The sequence below is a fragment of the Tiliqua scincoides genome, chromosome 2, assembly GCF_035046505.1.
Source record: "Tiliqua scincoides isolate rTilSci1 chromosome 2, rTilSci1.hap2, whole genome shotgun sequence".
Taxonomy (NCBI): Eukaryota; Metazoa; Chordata; class Lepidosauria; order Squamata; family Scincidae; genus Tiliqua; species Tiliqua scincoides.
In genome coordinates, this window is record NC_089822.1 from 77,603,611 (window position 1) to 77,625,699 (window position 22,089).

The window sequence follows — 22,089 nt, forward strand, 5'->3', positions numbered from 1 at the left end:
AGGGGGTGGTCTACATGACTAGTGTCAAACAATTGCTCCAGTATGCAGGTGCATGTAATGGCAGTCAATGTGATTCATCGTGTAGCCATCACATTTTCTGCACGTCCAAATTCAGTTACTTAATCTTAACCACTAACTTCAAAATAATCTAAAAATGTATCTTCAGTGCATTCACAAGCGAACATATAGAATTTTTCTGGGTATAGAATCCAGTAATGAAGCAATAAATAACATTAAGGTATGCTTCTCCAATGAAATCATAATGAACAAGTGAATAAAGGAGTGATAGCTCTCACCATTGGAGCTACTCATGTATGGGTGTATGTGGCTTGACTTTGAAGCAGCACATCAAAAGTAGCTTGAGGATCATTGCCACATGACAACATGCCTTCTGCAGTTATTTTTTCATTGCATATAAACTGTCCTGCTTCACAATAATAAAATCACCATAACTCCAGCATGAAGTAGCTTTACAGCAAAGTGATTATGTAAGTACTGTATGAAAGGAATGCTGCTTTGTTCTATGAATTGCCTTATGCTAATTTGCCACAATTGCCTTTCCCTTTACTGTATATAACATCTGCAATATTGGCATAATTTGGCAGGAAACAAACAAAAAGAAGCACCGTCTGATACCACAATATCTGATAAAATGTCCATGTGAGTACTTCAATTAAGTGTTCATTACAATCAAATGCCACTTTTGGTTGTTTGTTTTAAATGTTACTCAATAAAAGCAAAACCTTCTTCAGTTGCATTTAGGGAGCGTCAGCATTTAAGCCAACAAAACTCAGAACCAGTACTTATTTTTAAAACTCTTTGCTTTACTTGCATGGAGTTGGAAGAATGAGAGGAAGGCAGGGAAAGAGAAGTAGGTTCCCTGCTGATAGGCACAACTTGGTAGTCAATTGCCTCTTTTCAGACCAATCCTTTTGGGGCAGGGGCAAATTTAATTTCTAAATTTGTCAGCAGTGCAGACCTAGGGCACCTATAAGCATAAGAATATCACAGGATCACCTTCTGTACAACCCCATTCTTACCTGCTACCATTACTGTCAGAAATTACTCTGCAAGCATCCAGTCTAGGAGGATCCAACACCACTGCTGGAATTGCTTCTGAGTGGCAACAGCTCCCCATGCTGGCTATAACTTATGAGAGCCAGGCCCAAATCCTAACCAACTTTCCAACACTGGCACAGTGGTGCCAAAGGGACGTGTGCTGCATCCTGCAGTTGGGTGGCACTCATGGAGGCCTCCTCAAAGTAAGGAATGTTTGTTCCCTTACCTCAGAGCTGCATGGCCCTTATGTCGGTGCTGGAAAGGGGGTTAGGATTGCACCCTCAGTCACTAAACTGATCATCCCTATGGACAGTTTCCAAGCTAGCCACCCCCAACAGCGCATACTGCTGGCTACCAGACAGTCAAAGAGAATTTTAAACATTAACTTTTCTAGGGGCCTACACTTGGCATTGTTAAATATAAATCAGCCCTAATTACAAACATTTTGGGGCCAAACCTGGCATGTCAACAACAGAGCAAAACCTTATTCCAGATAGATCTGTGGTCAAACCCTTCTAAACTGCAGGAAGAGGAATGGGGAATGGTTTACAATGAATTGAGGGTGCACTGCAAGGTGCTACTGAATTCTTCTACCACCTACACCCTTCCTTCCAAAGACATTTCTAATCAGCCCCAGTTTTTGGACAATTGACAAAGCACACTGTGCTGCCAAACGGGGGCTCACATCTCCCAATGGCCCTACTAATAAATGACCCTCTCCCAAATTCCCATGGCATACCTGGGAACCATTCGCGGCACACCAGTGTGCCATGGCAAAGTGGTTGAAAATGGCTGAGCTAGCCAGTCCTTTTGAAGTGCGTACATTTTTATTTCTAAATCATTGAAAGGAATAGGGGACAACACTCAGCATTAATTTATTTATTTATACTCCACCTTTCTCCCCAAAGGGTACCCATGGTCAGCATGGATTGCACACTGGTTACAAATCAAGAGAAAGCAAATGCAGATGCTACAAAAATAAAATAGTGTGTGTGTGTGTGTGTGTGTGTGTGTGTATTTATTTATTTATTTATTTATTTTTGAGGAAGTAGAAATAGGACTTAAAATGGGTACATGTGAAGACTGCCTAGGTTCCTTCATCGCAGTCAGTACTTTTCCACACTGCAAAATCTTTCTTCAAACTTGCAAGAAAAAATTTGAAGAATGTTACTATCCAAAGAGAGGGATTTTTCTCATTAGTGCTGCTTTGAGCTTTTCCAGTGGAGCAGGGTGTGTGTGGGGGGGGGGGGGGAATCAAATACTGATAGAAAGAAGAGTGCTTTGCCAGTAGTGACTGATTGTTGTTTAAATATTTAAAATTATAAGAAAAATCAAATTAAGACTTGAGAAGTTCATTGTATCACAAAAACAGAATTTATATTTTTTTTTCTTTTTTGTTGTTCCCTTATCTTCAAACACCGGGCTTTTACTATGGCATCAAGAATCAGAAAACAGACAGCCAATAAACAATGGCAATGCTTAGAGGAAAAATATGTGCCTGCTTTTTTATGCCAACATGCAAATGAGCGCTGAAGGCAGGGTACCACTTTTCTGACTCTGAAAGAGAGCATTGATTCAATTCAGTCTGGTTCCTAGCTGCTGGGATTTTTCTTCTATTTATCTTCCTTCCTTTGCAATTTAACACCCCCAACATAAGCAACATATCTTTTATTTTAATGAAAAGGCTTACAAGGCACCTATGAATAGGCATCTGAGCACAGGTAATAAAACATTCAGAACATCAATATTAAAGAGAAATTTAAAAAATAAATTCCATCTACTAAGATTTGGTTTTTCCAGCCTTCAGAAGTCAGGCAATGAAAATCCATATCTCATGAATGGAATTCTTTCCCAACTAATCCCAAAAAATACATACAAAAGGGGAACGGATAGTGCAAAAAAGGAAAGGAACTGTAATAATGAAAACAAAAGTTCATAATGGAATGATTATGTTTTTACTTTATATGCAAATATGTCATAGCCTATAACAAAAAAAAACACAAAAAAGGTTCTAATGCTCCCTTTTCTTTCAAAAGTGGTTAATGGATAAGAGAGAGAGATTTTTGAAAATCTGTTATAACAGATTTGCCTTACAGTTGCTTGTTCCAATGCAATGAACAAGATAAAATAACTATGTGTATATACCTGGTGATGGCACCTGAGCTATATCTTTTCTTAAGATATAAGTATATATAAGACATTAAGTATATCTTAATGCACCATGGTATTTGCATCCTGGATGATTGTGTGTTGGTTAAATTTGTCCTGGTGATTGACATTCCTGGACACTGGCGTCTTTTTTTTTTGTCCCAGTCATTTGCACCCCACTGAAACTGAGCAACAAACTGTAACCAGGCAAAAAAACCCATGTTTTATATCCAAAACCACTTATCCCAGCCCAAACTCTAACCATAACATTTGTGTTTGAAAAATTAAAAAGTATATCTAATATAATATATATATATTGGGACACAAATGACTGGGGTGCAAAAAGAACAGATGCAAATGTCCAATACAAGGACATTTGACCTGGTCACAGTTGTCAAAAACGCAATTGTCCTGGCACTTCAACATATATCCCTCAGCTTTTCATTGCATGGGAAATTCCTATTAATTCCAGCATAATTTTCTTGTGTGTGTGTGTGTGTGTGTGTGTGTGTGTGTGTGTGTGTGTGTTTGTCTGTATGAATTTATTTACTTAGCATAGTTGTCTACTTTATGAACTTTTTGTTAAAAGCAGTAAATAAATAATATCAGCAGTTTTTTTCTTCTTCTCTCAAGAAAAGTAAACAAATGGTCTATACTACCCGCACAATTTGAATGCAAAGGTCATTTTGCATGTTTTATTTCTGCAATTTGAAATAAGCTCGGATGATGAATTCGCACCTGCCAAGCAAGCACAATAAAATGAAGCGCACACCAAAGTATCATATGTATTAAAGGAAGGTTGAAACTACAATTCTCCAGTGGATTCTCCATGGCAGAGTCAGTCAGCCAAAGGTAAGTAGGTCCTCTTCCCAGGCAGGCAAGATAGAAAAACACTTCCCATGGAGAGGAGCTCCCCCTGGCTTCCCAGACTGACATTGGCTCGCAAGGAAGCAGGTTGGGCTTCCTAGCCTCGCTGACCAGCCTTGCTGACCAGCGCCCTTTGAAGCCTTTGGGGGGGGCACTCAATCCTTTTTTTGGGAGCTGCCAGGCTCCCCATCGCCTTCCTTTGCTGTGCTCACCCACCCCCCCCCCCCCGGTGATCCCTGTACTGCCAGAGACACATTTTTTCTCCATGGAGCTAGTCAAGGCAACCATTTTGTGGTCATGCTGATCCAGTGTGCACACACCGTCTGAACTCCACCATGTGACATCACCACACTCTTTTCTCTGGGGCAGCTTCACTCCACAAGAAGTGAAACCAAAAAGTAGATTGAGTTGGTCCCACTACTCAATCTTTGAGATGGTCTGACCTGATAAAGGCTCACTTCTTACAGAACAAGTGAGAGTGTTTGGCAGGCTACAGTAAAAAAACTTAAAGGTAGTAGGGTAAGGTGCACAAAGTGACAGGACATTTCTGCTTTTCCATTGCCATGTCGGTTAAACCAAGACATTAGGTCAGTCTATACAAGCATACCTTCCATAATGCTGCTTCTTTTAGTGCCGCTTTGTAATAGTGCTCTCCCTCCTCACATTACTGGCAGTCGTTTTGACCAATGGGAGCACTGTGGGTCAATCAGAACTCATTCCTGCCAGTGAGACTGACAATATCTCCAACATCACTGTTTCATGCAGTGCTTGACTTTCAAAGAAATCATCCACAGTGCTATTTCCATGCACTGTTGTACCCTGGTACAGTTTAGAGATCAAACCAAACTATGGATTGAGCTAAACCATGGTTTGGGCTAAAAACAAAAATCAAGCAAAGTATGATTTACATCTTATTGTTAGTTTTCATTTTGCTTTTGCTCACCATTCCATTTTTTTAAGTGCTGTTGTATCAGAGCAATAGCCAGAATTATGGATTGGACCCGGGTGAATCGGTGGTGCTGGTGCACACTGTATCCTATCCCCCTTCCTGGGCATGATCCGCTGATACGGATCCACTCAGACTTGCTTCAGCAACTTAGCAGGAGCAGGTCCAGCTGTCGCTGGAGCTTTCCTCAAGGCAAGGGGACAAATGTCCCTTTACCTCCAAAAGACCTGCAGCCTGTAAAATTCCCCAGCTGGAAGCAATGCAAGCTGTGCTAGCGCCACTGCATTGGTGCAGGATAATTCCATTAGGATTGAGCTTCCCCTGTGTCTCAGATTCTGCCCCTGCACCTCAAACTTTAGTGGGATGGAGAGAAGGGTCTCAGTGATCAATCTCAGTTTGGGAGGAGGCCTCCACATGTGAAGACAAGTCCTTTACTCACATAGATCATTAACTTTAAGCAACAGCCCTACAGGAAGTTATGCATATATTAGCTTTCAGGAACATAAAGTTTTCTGAAGTCAATTGAAATCTTTGAATCTGGCTTGAAATTGAACAATTCACTCTTATTCTCAATACTCATCTTGTCAGCTATGCACACAGAGCTATTAGATAAGATCGCCTGACAATGTCTTATCAAAGTTCCTCTTGCCCCTGAAAGTCCTATTGTCCTACCTGATCTCTTGACTGGGGAAGTGAAGCCTGAAGATTTAGGATTTGATTGAACAAAGGACTTTGCAGGACTGATTTCAGTAAACTCAACTTCTCTTCATTTGCTGTATCACCTCGTTCCCGTAACTTCGCCTGCAGGCGTTCCACGGCCTGGAGGGCTCTGTGAGTATCTGCAAGAATATTAACAGTTACTGAGTTCCCGTATGTGTTTACATACAGTTAGGTAGTACTGGTTACACATCACTTTAAAATCTCATGAAATGAAATGGAACCAAATGTATTTAAACATGGATTTTGTTTTTCATGAATTCACTATATACTGCAATAGTTACCACCAATAATATGATTCTGCTATTCCAGTCTGCCATTTATATTTGAATTTCCTCTCTACCACACTGTTTTAAGCAATGGTTCAGGGATCTGTCCAGATCTGATGTATAACTCTCTCGTTTTTTCGTTTTCTGACCCAAATGATTCCCTGACTACCCACTCCCATGACCTGCTCCTCTTCTGTCCCACTTCACTGATTACTATCTGTCTTGGGTCTTAATGTGACCCCAATGAATATTTCTTGGTCCACACTGGACAACTGATCTCAGTTGTTGTTGGCATCCTTCAGTCTCGAAAGACTATGGTGTCACGCTCTGAATGGTGGTTCTGGAACAGAGTGATCTCTCCAGTGTGCAAAGCCTGGGTAAAGTAGATATGGAGAATAGACTGTTACCCATGCAGCAAATTCCCCCTCTCCACGTCGCTGAAATGGTCCAATGGAAAGGCAGAGGCCAATACGGTTGGTTCCAGCGGCGTCGCAGGAGTTGCCAGAACATGACTGTGTTCAGCCATGAACTGCCTCAGGGACTCCGGCTCCGGATTTTGCCTCGAGGTTGACTCCTGAAGCCTTTTCCATAGCTGGATGTAGCCACAAGGCAGTGGAGGTTTGGGATCAGAGTTTTCCTTCTCTCAGATGAGCTGCCTTCCCAGGCTGACGAGTCCCATCTACCCGGTGGCTGTTTAGTCACCTCTTACGACAAGTACAGCCAAACTGAGGGCCTATTCTTATCCCCAGCCCCCAGGGGATCTCAGTATAAATCTGAGAAAGGGTTTTTCATGCTGAATGTTGCAGGTTCAATCCCAAAATTTCCAGTTAAACCAGACATGAGATAGCAAATGCTGAGTATAATGTCTGCCAAAGACTTTGGAGAGCCACTGACACTCAGAGGTTACAGATGCTGCCGCCAAGACCCACTCCAAAGAGCCCCCTGCCCAGCCTACTCTGCAACCTGAACCACTCATGATCCTCCCCTAAACTGTCCCTACTCCCAATCTACCTGCTCTGGTGGGGCACTTGAGAGCCACTGTTGCACCCATGGGGCCCTGGGCTATTTGCACCAGCAGTCACTAATTGCATGATGGCAGCAGAGGTTTCACACTGCTAGTACAGGTTGAGGGGCCCTTATTTGCGAGGGTCCCAGAACTCAGGTGGATGGCAAAAATTGCATTAAAGCAAATCCATTTAAAAAACAATGTCCTTTTGCTCAGTGATTTAAAAACAGCCTTGCTGATCTTTGTGATGTAAAACAGAGACATTAGGCAGACAATCCATCAATCAGTCTCTCTCCAGGCGCTCAGAAAAGTTTCACTTGAACCAAGGAAACCTCCCCCCCCCCCCCGTTCACCCAGAGCAAAGTGATGATCTTTCTTTCACATGCTCAGGGAGAAGAGAGGGTTCTAAGTGCCTAGAGAGAGAATGATTGATGGATTGTCAGCCAACTGCCCTCTTTCGCATTAACGAGGTTACTGTTAAATGAGGCAATTTTTAAATGACTGTTTCTCCTTAATTTAAAGGGCCCTTCTCATCGCACTGAGATAAAAAAATCCCTTGATTTTTCCAAGGGTGAAAAATCCATGGATAATTAGGTTATACCTGTAATCGCTTGCATGAAGGTTTCTCTACAACAGTAAGAAATTACTGTTCAATTACCAGGGTTAATTACTGTTACTGTTAAATTACCTGAGTTAAGTAACCAGGCCTGAGGAGCGATGTAATACTGGGAGCATACTATCGTCCTCCAGACCAGAAACCAGAAGGGGACCTTGAAATGTGGAAACAGATCAGGGAGGTGACAAGGAGGGACAGGGTTGTAATCATGGGGGACTTCAATTATCCTCATATAGACTGGGTCAATTTGTGTTCTGGTCATGAAAAGGAGACCGGATTCCTTGACATGTTAAATAACTGTGCCTTAGAGCAGCTAGTCATGGAGCCTGCCAGATGACCCTGGATTTAATATTGTGCGGTACTCAGGACCTGGTTAGAGATGTCAATGTTACAGAGCCATTGGGGAACAGTGATCATGCTGTGATCCGTTTCGACATGCACGTCAGGGGAAGAATACTGGGCAAATCTCTTACAAAAACCCTTGACTTCCGACTGGTGGACTTCCCTCAAATGAGGAGGCTAGTTAGAAGGAGGTTGAAAGGGAAGGTAAAAAGAGTGCATGGAGCTGCTTAAAACAACAGTAATAGAGGCACAAGCGGAAGTGTATACCGCAAAGAAAGAAGGGCTCCACTAAGTCCAGGGGGGTGCCCACATGGCTAACGAGCCAAGTTAGAGAGGCCATAAAGGGCAAGGAAGCTTCTTTCCATAAATGGAAGTCTTGCCCTAATGAGGAGAATAAAAAGGAACATAAACTGTGGCAAAAGAAATGTAAGAAGGTGATATGGGAGGCTAAGCGAGACTATGAGGAACGCATGGCCAGCAACATTAAAGGGAATAATAAAAGCTTCTTCAAATACGTTAGAAGCAGGAAACCCGCCAGAGAAGCGGTTGGCCCTCTGGATGGTGAGGGAGGGAAAGGGGAAATAAAAGGAGACTTAGAGATGGCAGAAAAAATAAATGAGTTATTTGCATCTGTCTTCATGGCAGAAGACCTCGGGCAAATATCGCTGCCCAAAAGGCCCCTCCTGACCAAGGAATTAAGTCAGACAGAGGTTGAAAGAGAAGATGTTTCAGACCTCATTGATAAATTAAAGATCAATAAGTCACCGGGCCCGGATGGCATCCACCCAAGAGTTATTAAGGAATTAAAGAATGAAGTTGCTGATCTCTTGACTAAAATATGCAACTTGTCCCTCAAAACGGCCACAGTGCCAGAGGATTGGAGGATAGCAAATGTCATACCAACCTTTAAAAAGGGAAAGAGGGGGGATCCAGAAAACTATAGGCCGGTCAGCCTAACATATATACTGGCTAAGATGGTGGAATGCCTCATCAAAGATAGAATCTCAAAACACATAGACGAACAGGCCTTGCTGAGGGAGAATCAGCATAGCTTCTGTAAGGGTAAGTCTTGCCTCACAAGCCTTATAGAATTCTTGGAAAAGGTTAACAGGCATGCGGACATGAGAACCCATGGACATTATATATCTGGACTTTCAGAAGGCATTCGACACGGTCCCTCACCAAAGGCTACTGAAAAAACTCCACAGTCAGGGAATTAGAAGACAGGTTCTCTCCTGAATTGAGACCTGGTTGAAGACCAGGAAACAGAGAGTGGGTGTCAATGGGCAATTTTCACAATGGAGAGAGGTGAAAAGCGGTGTGCCCCAAGGATCTGTCCTGGGACCAGTGCTTTTCAACCTCTTCATAAATGACCTGGAGACAGGGTTGAGCAGTGAGGTGGCTATGTTTGCAGACAACATCAAACTTTTCTGAGTGGTGAAGACCAGAAGTGATTGTGAGGAGCTCCAGAAGGTTCTCTCCAAACTGGTAGAATGGGTAGCAAAATGGCAGATGCGTTTCAATGTAAGTAAGCGTAAAGTCATGCACATTGGGGCAAAAAAATCAAAACTTCACATATAGGCTGATGGGTTCTGAGCTATCTGTGACAGATCAGGAGAGAGATCTTGGGGTGGTGGTGGACAGGCTGATGAAAGTGTCGACCCAATGTGCGGCGGCAGTGAAGAAGGCCAATTCTATGCTTGGGATCATTAGAAAAGGCATTGAGAACAAAACAGCTAATATTATAATGCCGTTGTACAAATCAATGGTAAGGCCACACCTGGAGTATTGTGTCCAGTTCTGGTCACCACATCTCAAAAAGGACATAGTAGAAATGGAAAAGTGCAAAAGAGAGTGACTAAGATGATTAGGGGGCTGGGGCACCTTCCTTATGTGGAAAGGCTATGGTGTTTGCGCCTCTTCAGGCTAGAAAAGAGACGCCTGAGTGGGGACATGATCGAGACATACAAAATTATGCATGGGAAGGATCAAGTGGATAGAGAGATGCTCTTTACACTCTCATATAACACCAGAACCAGGGGACATCCACTAAAATTGAGTGTTGGGAGGGTTAGGACAAAAGAAAATATTTCCTTACTCAGCGTGTGGTCGGTCTGTGGAACTCCTTGCCACAGGATGTGGTGACAGCATTTGGCCCGGATGCCTTTAAAAGGGGGCTGGACAAGTTTCTGGAGGAAAAATCTATTACGGGTTACAAGCCATCATGTGTATGTGCAACCTCCTGATTTTAGAAATGATGTCAGAATGCCAGATGCAAGGGAGGGCACCAGGATGCAGGTCTCTTGTTATCTGGTGTGCTCCCTGGGGCATTTGGTGGGCCACTGTGAGATATAGGAAGCTGGACTAGATGGGCCTATGGCCTGATCCAGTGGGGCTGTTCTTATGAAAAGCAGTTTTTAAAACTGTGATTTTAAAGGGATGCATTTTTCCCCTTCTGCAGGAATGCAGCACATTCCGTCTCATTTGCACTGGCCATTTATGTTGAATCAAATCCATGTATAAGGAATCTGTGTATAAGAAGGTTGGACCTGTACAGGGCTTATAGAGTGAATTGAGAGATTCGCCACCATAAATCCAGGATAGGATTGGGCTGCCAGTTAGATAGGCACAAGGAAAAGTACACCATTTCTCTAAGCTGAAATGAAAGAAATTTGTTAAGTAACTACATTGTAGTATCAAGACTTACCTATTGTTTCCAACATGATTTCCTCTTGCTTATTTCCACTCTATCACACAGCTGTCAATATGAAGTCTCCTATAAGAGAACTAAGGAGGGGAACTACTTTAAAAACAAAATCCTGAAAACATGAACTAAAACCACCAGTACTCTTTCAAAACTGTATGCAAGATTGACAGTTCTAGCAGAATCTACTTCAATAACAAATCATGCACTTCAAATTTCTGGAGAGGTATTATTTGCAGAGTAAAATATGAAATACTCCAAATTTACAACCTCAGTCCAAATACTTAAACTGTTGTAACATCACAGCAATGTCACTGTAACATTACATTGTACAAGACTAACTGGCATCTTGCTCTTAGCAATGAACTGGCACAAACCAATTTTACAATGGCTATTTTAATTTATATATTATTGATATGCCTAGTTAATATGGCAGTTATTAATATGGCAAGATGCCAATTTGGTCTTGCGTAACATAATGTTACAATAACACTGCAAAGATACAGTTACAACAGTCTAAGTGTTTGAACTAAGGCTGTAAATTTTGTATATTTCATATTGTAAACACAGTTTTCACATTCCAGTATATAAAAAAGGCAACAAAAGCACAAGAGAAAGAGAGAAGGAGAGAGAAAGAACAGTGGGAAAGAACGATAGGAAAGAAACCGTAGAAGATGGAAACAGGAACCAAGGAAAATAGAAGTGGTAGAGAAAGTGGCACCAAATGGATTGCTTTTGTGTGAACCCTCATAATCTCTAGTCAGGTTTTTGTAACACAGGAGGAGCTCATAGTACAAAGGAGGTACGGGTCCTCTGATCATAAAGTTCTAGTTTATCCATATTTTCCAAACCCTATACCTACTTTTTGCCATTCCAATGACTGTATTTAACCAAACACCCAACATTTAATTAAAATGTACCAGGAAAAAGGTACTGCAAGTATTCTCTTAACAACTATGAAATACATTAATTTGTGTTTTAGAGTGCCATTACTACCAGAAGCTTCAACGTGCTTTCATTAATTGTTGGCATCCTTCAGTCTCGAAAGACTATGGTGTCACGCTCTGAATGGTGGTTCTGGAACAGAGTGACCTCTCCAGTGTGCAAAGCCTGGATAAAGTAGGTATGGAGGATAGGCTGTTACCCATGCAGCAAATCCCCCCTCTCCACGTCACTGAAATGGTCCAATGGAAAGGCAGAGGCCAATACGGTTGGTTCCAGCGGCGTCGCAGGAGTTGCCAGAACGTGACTGTGTTCAGCCATGAACTGCCTCAGGGACTCCGGCTCCGGATTTTGCCTCGAGGTTGACTCCTGAAGCCTTTTCCCTAACTGGATGTAGCCACAAGGCAGTGGAGGTTTGGGATCAGAGTTTTCCTTCTCTCAGATGAGCTGCCTTCCCAGGCTGACGAGTCCCATCTACCCGGTGGCTGTTTAGTCACCTCTTATGACAAGTACAGCCAAACTGAGGGCCTATTCTTATCCCCAGCCCCCAGGGGAATTTCATTAATTGGTACTCCAATATTTCACAAAGCCATTTTAGATAAATACCTTGGAAACTACCAGGTTTCTAGCACCAGATTAACCAACACACAATGCCAAAGATAGAAAGTGTAGTACAGTAATAGGATTTATCTTGCAGTCATCACTGCAGCAATGGAATTTTCAAAGGTTTGCAAGAATTAACATTGATTTCCAGGTTCACAGGTTCATTAGGTGGCTTGGGCTACAATCCTATCCACACTTTCCTGGGAGTAAACCCCACTGACTATAATGGGAATTAATTCTGAGTAAACATGCATAGGACTGGGCTCTTGGACATTACAGTGAAGCAGCCTCTCATTAAAGCAGGAGATGCTTTTGGTATGCAATAGCTACACTGACAAATTTTTCATAGGCCAGAAAAGAATGTCTTCATGCTGTTCACATATAAAAGATAAACACCACATAGTCATTCCTGCCCAGACATAAATTATGCCTTACACATACAGACAATTCTCTTTCTCACACATACATATATTTCCCCATCTGTATTAGCAAAAGCATGCCATGCCAGCAACTCTCAAGAGGAAGATGCCGAAATGGGAATTAAGTGAGGTATCCTGCGTACACATTCCTTGGAGACAGATATGGTCAGGAATAAGTATGTACCAAACATCTGTGATCACACCATGCAAGCAAAACTTTGGCATCTGGCAGAGTGCACCCAGTAAATCTCAGCTCTTTTTTTTTTTTCTTTTAAGGCAGTTTCTAGTCCTTCAGCTACAGATAAGGTTTAAAAATTCAAGTACTATCTGGAGAAATCATAGAAATAGATGGAGCACATCTTCTAAAGGTGAGAGACAGAACTTGTAGTTTTTTCACCCACCTCCATTTCTGTATGTAAAATTGTATTCATTTATGTAAAAAAAAAAAATTAAATCCAAATTTAACTGAATTTAGGATCTGATTAGGAGCTTGGGGACAGGGATTTGGCATAGGTATACACAGTTCTATACAAGACAACACAACCCATGATGACCAAAGGCTTAAGACCAGACCAAAAAGGAGTGAGACTAAAGTAATGATATGAAAAAGTTGTGCTAGACTAGATGGAGGAGTAGAAATGCAATTTGGCTACAGTTCTGAGAGTTTTAAGGAAGAGGGCAACATCCTATTTTTCTTCAGATATGTAGATTCAGGATATGTAAGTGTGTGTGTGTGTGTGTGTGTGTGTGTGTGTGTGAGTGCTGTATAGTAATCAAGGTGATTTGGATTACTTCTGAACCAAATTTCAATTTTCTATTTGTTCTGGAATTGCCTGCAAAATTCTGATACCCCTTTGAGTGAATGAGCCACTAATATCACACAGATGCATATCTCAGTGAAATGTTTTATGTTCCAGAAATCCATCAGAAGGTAAGGATAACAATCATTAAACATGCCTTAGTAACCTTCCAGTTCAGATAAAAGAGCTAACAAGAGACAGAAAGGCAGGATTTAAAAGATTTCAAACAAACGCTGCAATGCTCTCTACGTGGGATAACTATTGGAGATAACTTGGAAGTTTCAGTTCAGGTAGAATTCGTCTACTGACAAGAATAAACCATAGAGTCTATACAACATGTGGTCATCTTCATTGGTTGCCAATTAGCCCAATGGCTTTGGGCTTGCATATCTTGAGAAGTACATTCTCACACAGGTATCACTCTTCCCTTTTAGGGCAGCAAATGCTCCATATCCCTTTGTTTGCTGAAACTGAGGTGAATTAGGTCACAGGTCAAAGTTTTCTCATTGTGTCTCTGACCCAATCAACTCACTTCCCTATGACATATATCTGATTTTTCACAATGTGGTTTCTACTACTAGGTAGTGATTTTTTTCCCCACTCAAAACCATTTCTTAAAATAAATCTGATATTGCCAGGGTTCTAATTTATGTGGCTTCAATTTGCATATCTGATATCATTTTTATGTTTAATTGATTATGCTTGGACTATTCATATGGGCCAGTCACTATGTCTCAGCATATCCTACTTCACAGGACTGTTGTGAGAACAAAAGGAAGGGAGAACTGATGAATACCACCCTAAGCTTCTTTGAGGAAGGGTGGTATAAAAATATGAAAAAAATAAAATATATGTATGTATTTAAAAGTTGCTACATTTTTAATAGAAATGCCACTATGGTACATGTTTTACAGATAACTAAGTGGCAGTCAGCGTGAGGCTGCGGCAGTCAATGCGGGGCTGTGAGGATAAATGCCAAGGGCTCCTGGTGGCAGGAGTTTTCGGGGTTGAGGGAAGGCAGGGAGGGGCACAACTGGGGAGGAGCAGGCATACAAAGGGCAGAGACAGCGGTAGGCTCTGCCACCATATCCTAATCCCCCCCTCCTGGGCCAGCAAACCTGACACAATAGCAGGTGCAGATCTAAGGAGACACATTGGGGCCGTCTGGCCACTATACAGAGTAAGGGAATTTGTTCCCTTACTCCAAGGGGACCTGGCGCTGCTTCCCTGCCCCACTAGATGCAGCTGTCACCATTTTGGTGCCACTGCAATCCTAGGCGTTAGGTAAGTATAGGATTGGACTGCCCATAAATAACTATCCAGCCACTTTATGGGGTAACTCCAATGAATTCATACTAAACGACATCACAGTACATAACAGTTACACTATGCTCTATGTATTTTCAAGGGAGAACTATGAAAAGCAATGCAAACATTTAGGGCACAATCCTAACCAAGTCTACTCAGAAGTAAGTCCTATTTTGTTCAATATGACTTACTCTCAGGAAACTGTGGTTAGGATTGCAGCCTGATAGCCCAATCCTATGCCCAATTCTAGGGCAGCTCCAGAGTTGACGTAGAATTGAATAGCCCCATTGCATGGATGCTTCCCTTACCTGGGGGAAGGCAACAAAAGTCCCCTTCCTCTGAGGAGCCGCCAGTGGCTACCTGGTTGTAAGCTGGATAATGCAGTAGCCATTTTGGCGCCGCAGCAGCCCCGTACGCTAGGCAGTTTAGGATTGGGCTGTAAAACAATGGACTTGCTTCTGAGTAAAATAAATAATACCATTTTCAATCACCTCTGACCATGACTCCTAAATAAGTGCAGTAGGCGCCTTTTAAATCACCTTCTAGAGAGAGAGGCAGCTTAGTTCTGCAGCAGAATCTTCAACTTCTCAGGTCTTGAAACAAATTACCAAAAAATAATGTGTTAATGGATTCTTATTACAATACTTTCACAATAGTGAAATAGTGTCTCAGGAACAAATTAACATTGTAAAGCAAGGGTCCACAGTATTATGTATTAACATTCACAACTGATTTTTCTCTATGTTCATATGTTCATATGCTGACATATTATTTTAAAAAAAGAATATTCTTGCATCTTTATCTAGTTTGTTTCAAACTGCAAGTAATGAAAATGAAGGAATGAAAATGAAATGAAAATGAAAATTGGTTCTGGTCTTAACAAGGGTGACAGACAGTAATCAATTGTTATGTATGTTATTACAATAACATTTAACAATAAATTTTTATCTTGTGTGAAGGTTATAGGTGTTTTGTTTAGCTTATTTTAAGCACAATTTGCAACTATCCTTTAATATCCCAATAAAAGTCAAAATAATTATTCAGTATCTTGAATATTATTAGCCTATATTTACGTTTTCAGAATATTATTTATAGCTAAAAATTATTGATTACAATAGTTTAGAATGTATTTCATTGTTTCCCAAGAACCAACAAGGTTTCAGAAGTTGTCTCACTCTTTGTTGGTTTCAATACATGATGGATTTAAATACAAGATCATTATTGACCCATCAACTGATCAAGTTTTGACCAGTCATTTTGACAGTCAAATGACAAAACTTCAAGAAAAAAAACACACATAGAAATATTTTAAACAAACAAAAATAATGAGACAATTATAAAAAAGAGAAGTTATGTTCCTCATGCAGAGCAATATACTCACAGCACATAGACAATAAAAGCTCTAGAATCACACAGCTGTAATGAAACATCAGAAGTATTCACATTAAAAATATTTAAGCAGCTGATTTACATAATCCAATTGATTTCATGAACACCATAACACACTCTGCTAAGAATCCATAACTACATGAATTTTATTCTTGCAAGTGTAGACTGAACAAACCTCTTATAATTGCCTTTAATCTAAGGATTAAAGTACGGTTAGTTTGTTAGAAGATATTAACCTACTACACATCATTCAGACTCAATTGTAATAGAAAATGTTTCATTCATCTGTGGCCTATCAACATCAAAGATGTAGAAAGCCAGAAGGAGGATAAAGGTTATCTGTACTAGCATTTAGAGTAGTGCTAGTCTCCTTTCCCAGGGCCGCTACTGACTGAGCGTCCCTGGTGCAGATTTCTATTTTAGCCTGGGGCAAGAAGAATGTATGTCAGTTCCTGATGGGAAAATGTGTCAGCAGTGACTGGAATGCAGGGTCTGGGAACACATGCATCAGATTCAGTAGATTAACAGACCAAGCTTCAAGTCTCCCACCACTATCCCTCCTACCAGGCGGTGAAAGGGCCCTAGGACTGGGATAACACAGGAACTTACAGCCCAATCCTAACCAACTTTCTAGTGCAGATGCAGCTGTGCCAAAGGGATTTGTGCTACATTTGGGGGGAGGGGAAGGAAATAGTCACGGAAGCCTCGAGAGAATGGACCACTTGTTCCCTTACCTCAGAGCTGCATTGTGGCTGCGTGACAAGCTGGTTAGTATTGGGCTGACAAGGAATTAATGTAAAAGCCAATTTTACAGTTAAAGATAAAAAGAAAAACGGGCAACAGAGGGGATATCAGGCAAAACACAAGTCTATACTGGTGATAAAATGCACAGGTAAGGCATGTGGCTGTATGGCTTCAGGACTGGATGAAGGAGTAGCAACACACCATCTCTAAATATGCTTCCCAACAACTCCCAAACAACCCTATAATTCTAACCAGGTTTTGTTGAACCTAGAACAAAAAACATCTGAATTGTTGTGGCTCTTGAAAGATAGAGCCTTCTTTCAATTGTAAAAATCCCTACCGGGATTTAAATAAGCCTGCCTATGTAAACCGCCTTGAATGAAGTCTTGAATAAAGACCAAGAAAGGCGGTATATAAATACCTGTATTATTATTATTATTATTATTATTATTATTATTATTATTATTATTATTATTATTATACCCCCTTAATCACAATCTTACTAAATTACAAACAAACCCCAACTCACATATGCAGTCTCCAGCGTCATCGCTAACTGAAAACATAGCCATGTTTTTGGATCTGGGTGACAAGTTTCTCATTTTACAGCAAGCCATTTGTATGAAGTGGCTTTCCAAAGAAGTCTGTGATCATTGTCACCATGCCACCAGACTCACCCTTTTTTCATTTCATTGTGTAGTTGTTGGCAAGATGACAGTCTCCTGAACAGAATGAAGAGCCACTTTATACACATAGTTTGCGACACAGAATTGCTCCTCACTGTTGTCTTTTTAAACTGTAGCCACACTGAGATATGCATGTGTTAGTCTTTATTTTGTTTAAGATTGTAGCTTTGCATCCTTTAAACATAGCCATCCCAATTCAGCAGCTCTTCATACACAGAAAAACTCATGCACAAAGATCTATAGCAGCCATTTTCAGCCACTATGCCACAGCACAGTGACACGGGGACTAATACATGTTCCTCCCCCAAACTACCATGATACACCTGCAAACAATTTGCAATACAACCACTGTGCCACAAATAGGCTACAAGTGTACCAAGGGAGTTTGGGGGAGGGACATGTATTAGTAGGGCTGTTGGGGAATGTGAACTCTCAGCAATGCAGTGTGTCTTGCCAATTGTCAAAAAAAACTGATGGCGTTTCTTGAAGATTTTAGAGCCTTCTCAGTGTGCCATGAGATGAAAAATTGCTGAAAATTGCTGATCTTTAAGAACAAGGACAGTTCCACTCATACATGTTTAACTTTTAACTCAATGGAACTTATGGTCCAATCCTATCAGGGCCTTGTGCTGACAGCACTTGTGTCAGGGTGAGGGTGGTGACAGCCAAAAAAGTCTCCAGAGGCCAGGTCTACCCATCCAGTAGACCAGGCCTCCAAGTCGGCCTGGCCTCCATATTTTGCTCTCCATGAGGACAGCTGAGATCCAAGAAAATTTCCGAAAGTTTACTTCTTACTTGCAGAAACTTACTTCTGCAGCAGCTGTAAGGAGTACCATGTATGCATTCCTTGGCCCAAAGCATAAGGCTTGCAGCAGCAATCGCCTTGAGTTCCTTCAGGGAGAAAGGCGAGGTACAAATGAAGTAAATAAATAAAATAAATCGCTATCGCAGTGCCTGAAGTAACAACCCCAGCATGCCTTGTGGGAGGCTGGATTGGAGCCCGACCAGCAACAGCGGGGGCGGCCATGTAGCAAGGGCTGCAGGTATCCTGCGCAGAAGCGAATCTGAGTTAGATCAGAAAATGTAAGATCCCAGGAAATTTCTGGGCCCTCTCCTTTGGCTCCCGGGTTCCCTTTTTCATCCCAGGTTCAGGTAAAATTTACCCCTGTATCCCCTCTCATGGAACCTGGTCTAGGTCATGTCATTCACTGCTTATTTGGGCTCAGTGTAACCAGTCTTAAGGTTTGATGGGCCACCAAGTAAGTGCTTACAATGAGGTATACTGACTGATGCCAGTACAACATCACAGAATTTTATAGCAAACTCTCTGTATGGGAGGCAGACACAGAAGGAGTTAAATTCACTTTCACTTGTTTAATGATCAGGACTGCCTACCTCTTTTTCCTGTAATTTTAGGGTCTGGTTTTATTATTTGCAAATAGAAAAAAAAAAAACCTGATTATACCATATTGAAGTCCATAAATATGCTGCCATTTATTTCAAAGAGTGCACTGAACTACTGGAGATTATAATCAAGCATAGTTCCAGAGAATGTGGTGCTATTCTTTCTTTAAAATGGACTCTACATTATAAAGAAAATACAAGATATTTTTATGGCTAAGGTCATGCTACACAGTACAATCCAAGCCAACAAATATAATTAATATTCCCTGCTACATGCAAATATATAATGAAAAGTCTTAAGACATCATGCACAGTTTTTACACCCCACAGTTTGTTATACTCTTCTTAAACTATAAATGCATTTTAAACAACTAAATTAGGGATTGCTGCAGTCAAAAATAAAACAGCACATACAATGCAAAGCTTAACTGGCATCTATAAAACACCCACAGGAACTGCAAGACTCGTTGAGAAAAGAATTCAACCCATTATTTGCTACTGTATAAATTATTCTGAATCCACCTCTGAAAAATAGACAAATATGTCAACTTTTAAGCAGCACCCCATGTCTAGGAAATGTTTAACATTTCAGTGACATCACCTTCATAAAAAAAGCACTGAGACTTGCTAATGAAATTTTTTTAAATGAAAAAATTAAGAGGATTATCATGATACGCAGAGCACCACTTAATCTCAATGGTCACAATCTAACACAGAGTTAAGTAAACTTAAGTACACTTCATTCTGTGTAGAAGATGGGGTCTACTACAGACAAGCATTTCTACTGAAAACACTGAAACAATATTTGGTCTTCTATTTTGCTTCAACAGTCCCCTGCTGCACTAGGCAAATGTTTCTGTACCTTGTATTTAGTGGAATGGATGCACACTACTCAAGTATTCTTTAGGCAGTGTGGAACTATTTTCATATAATTACAATCCACTCACTTGAAAACAGAAACCAAGAACTGAAAATAAAATTAAGAGCTGATCTAGTTTGCATGGGTAATACCTCACAGCAGTCACAATCAGAGCCACTCAAGTTTTAATGGGCATTTTCAGTATGAAATCTGTATACATCACTTAAAGCAAGGGCTGATAAGACATTGGGCATTTTCAGTATGAAATCTGTATACATCAGTCATATATAAAAGTATTGTGTTTCCCAAGTTAGGCACTTCCAAATAGAAGAGATAGGGAAGGGGGAAGGGAAGGGGTGGGACAGGTTGCATTTAAAGAAGGCAGTGATGCCCTCTAAATGGACCGTCCCTCCCCAAGCAAAGTAGTCTTGCTTACTTTCCAGTTTTCCCAACTCTCTACAGAACAGTCGGAAGATAACTTGTTGCAAGTGATCTCAGGCCAGGCAAGGGAACACTTTTTGCGATGGAGGAGGGGGATAGGACTGTGAGCACACTCAAGAGCACTTAGAGCCCCAACCTATGCGTGTCTACTCAGAAGTACATCCCATTATAGTCAATGGGGCTTACTCCCAGGAAAGTGTGGATAGGATTGTAGCCTCAGTTGGGGTTACACATCAGCAAGGTGCCCCACCTTCTTGAGTTTCCAACAGAGTAGAAAACAGAGGAGAAACACCATCAACTTGTGTGTACGTGTAGAGCTAAGATTTTAATTGACACAGTCAAGCAAGGGACAGCAAATTCCAAACGTCATTCGTCAAGAATAGGAGGGTGTCAATTCTGCGGGCAGGAATAAGGTGACTAGCAGCATCTAGATGAGACCCCACACTTGCACTCGACATTGGTCAGTCCTGAAGAGCCAACAACCGGATTTCATACGTGTGTGTGTGTGCACGTGGGTAACACAGAATGGGAAGTTCTCTCTGCATCATCACCACCAGCAGCAGCTCCATCCCCTCCCCAAAAGAAACCCAGATTCCAATGAAGGAGCCCCACACAAGCACAACTGGCTTCTTTTCTGCCCCCAAACGATCCAGAGTGCTGAGGGCCACGAGGATGCGAAGCAGGCTGGCTGGGAAGCCGGCACCCGGCAGGACCGCACGAACTCGCTGCGAAGGCAAAGAAGCACCACCCAGCCAGAGGAAAGAGGCTCTGGTTGACCTCCATCTCCCTCCTCCCACAGGCCAGCGCTGGAGCAGAACCGACCAGCAGCCCGCCTGCTCCTCCAGCCGCCAAGTGAGTGCCCAGAGTTAACCCCTCCCTCGGCTTCTCTCCCCCACCCACCTGCCCACCCCCTCCCCGGCGCGTCCTGCTCCTGGAACTTCGCCACTCCAACCAGCGGCTCCCGCAGAAGGAGAAGCAACAGGCGGCCTCGGGGAGGCGGCTCCAGCAAGCCCCCTCCCCACTTCCTCTACACACACACAACACAACAGCACACACTAACGCAAGGCCTGGCGTGGCCCTTTTCAGCTGCTCCCCCCAGGAAAGAGGCTGGAGAACAGTCTCTGCCCCCTCCCCCCCAAGTAGGGCCAGCCTGCACTGGGCAGCTTCGGTCCTCAGCGCTTTAAAGTGATGGGGGGGGAGAAGGATGGAGGAGCGCGCGCCGCCCCCCGCCCGCCCCACCGATGCTTTGCACCGCACCTCACGCAGCAGCAGCAGCAGCAGCAGCGCCGCCCGGAACAAAGGAGAGCGCGCGCTGGTGGTGGCGGTGGGCTGAGTGCTGGTCCCGGGAGGAGCCTGCCGGGCTGCGTCCTGCCTCTGAGCTCCGAGCGAGCAGCCCCTCCGCCTCGTGCGCGCGCGCTGCCCCCCCCCACCTCCCTGGGCTTGCGGAGCCCCGCTGCGTCCCGCTTACCCTCCTGGGTTGGCTTCTCCAGGGATGGCCCCCTCCTCCTCTCCTCCCCCTAAGTTCAGCTTGTGCCCTGGCTGGGGGGCGGGGGGGCAAGCAGACAGCGCGCGAGCCCGGGCGCCCCCTCCCCTCCCCTCCCTCCCCTCCCCCGGCTCTGAAGTAACGGCCCTGGGATAAACAACCCGGGCAGGCTACCATGCAACTTAATCCTGCTCAGCCATCAGGCGGCTGGACGCCAAGCCTCCCCCTCCCGCCCCAGTGGCTAGACGTTCCTGAGCCCAGCCCAGCAGCAGCACTGCTTGCAAAGAAGCAACCATGACAACAGCAGCAGCAGCAACAGGAGGGGCCCATTAGGTGC

The 22,089-nt window shown here is 42.7% G+C and overlaps 1 protein-coding gene across 8 annotated transcripts in view; it reads right to left on the reverse strand.

Annotated features, from left to right (window-relative positions):
• Window positions 1-21,805, reverse strand: part of MPDZ (multiple PDZ domain crumbs cell polarity complex component) — a 127,619-nt gene extending 105,814 nt beyond the window's left edge. For all 8 annotated transcript variants that reach the window (XM_066613402.1, XM_066613405.1, XM_066613403.1 and 5 more), the window contains exons 1-3: window positions 21,738-21,805; window positions 10,678-10,757; window positions 5,693-5,859 (exon numbers count right to left, since the gene is read on the reverse strand). In XM_066613402.1, coding sequence (XP_066469499.1) covers window positions 5,693-5,859; window positions 10,678-10,693 — 183 coding nt within the window. In that variant the 5' untranslated portion in view covers window positions 10,694-10,757; window positions 21,738-21,805. The remainder of the gene's footprint in view (window positions 1-5,692; window positions 5,860-10,677; window positions 10,758-21,737) is intronic.
• Window positions 21,806-22,089: the final 284 nt, after the last annotated feature.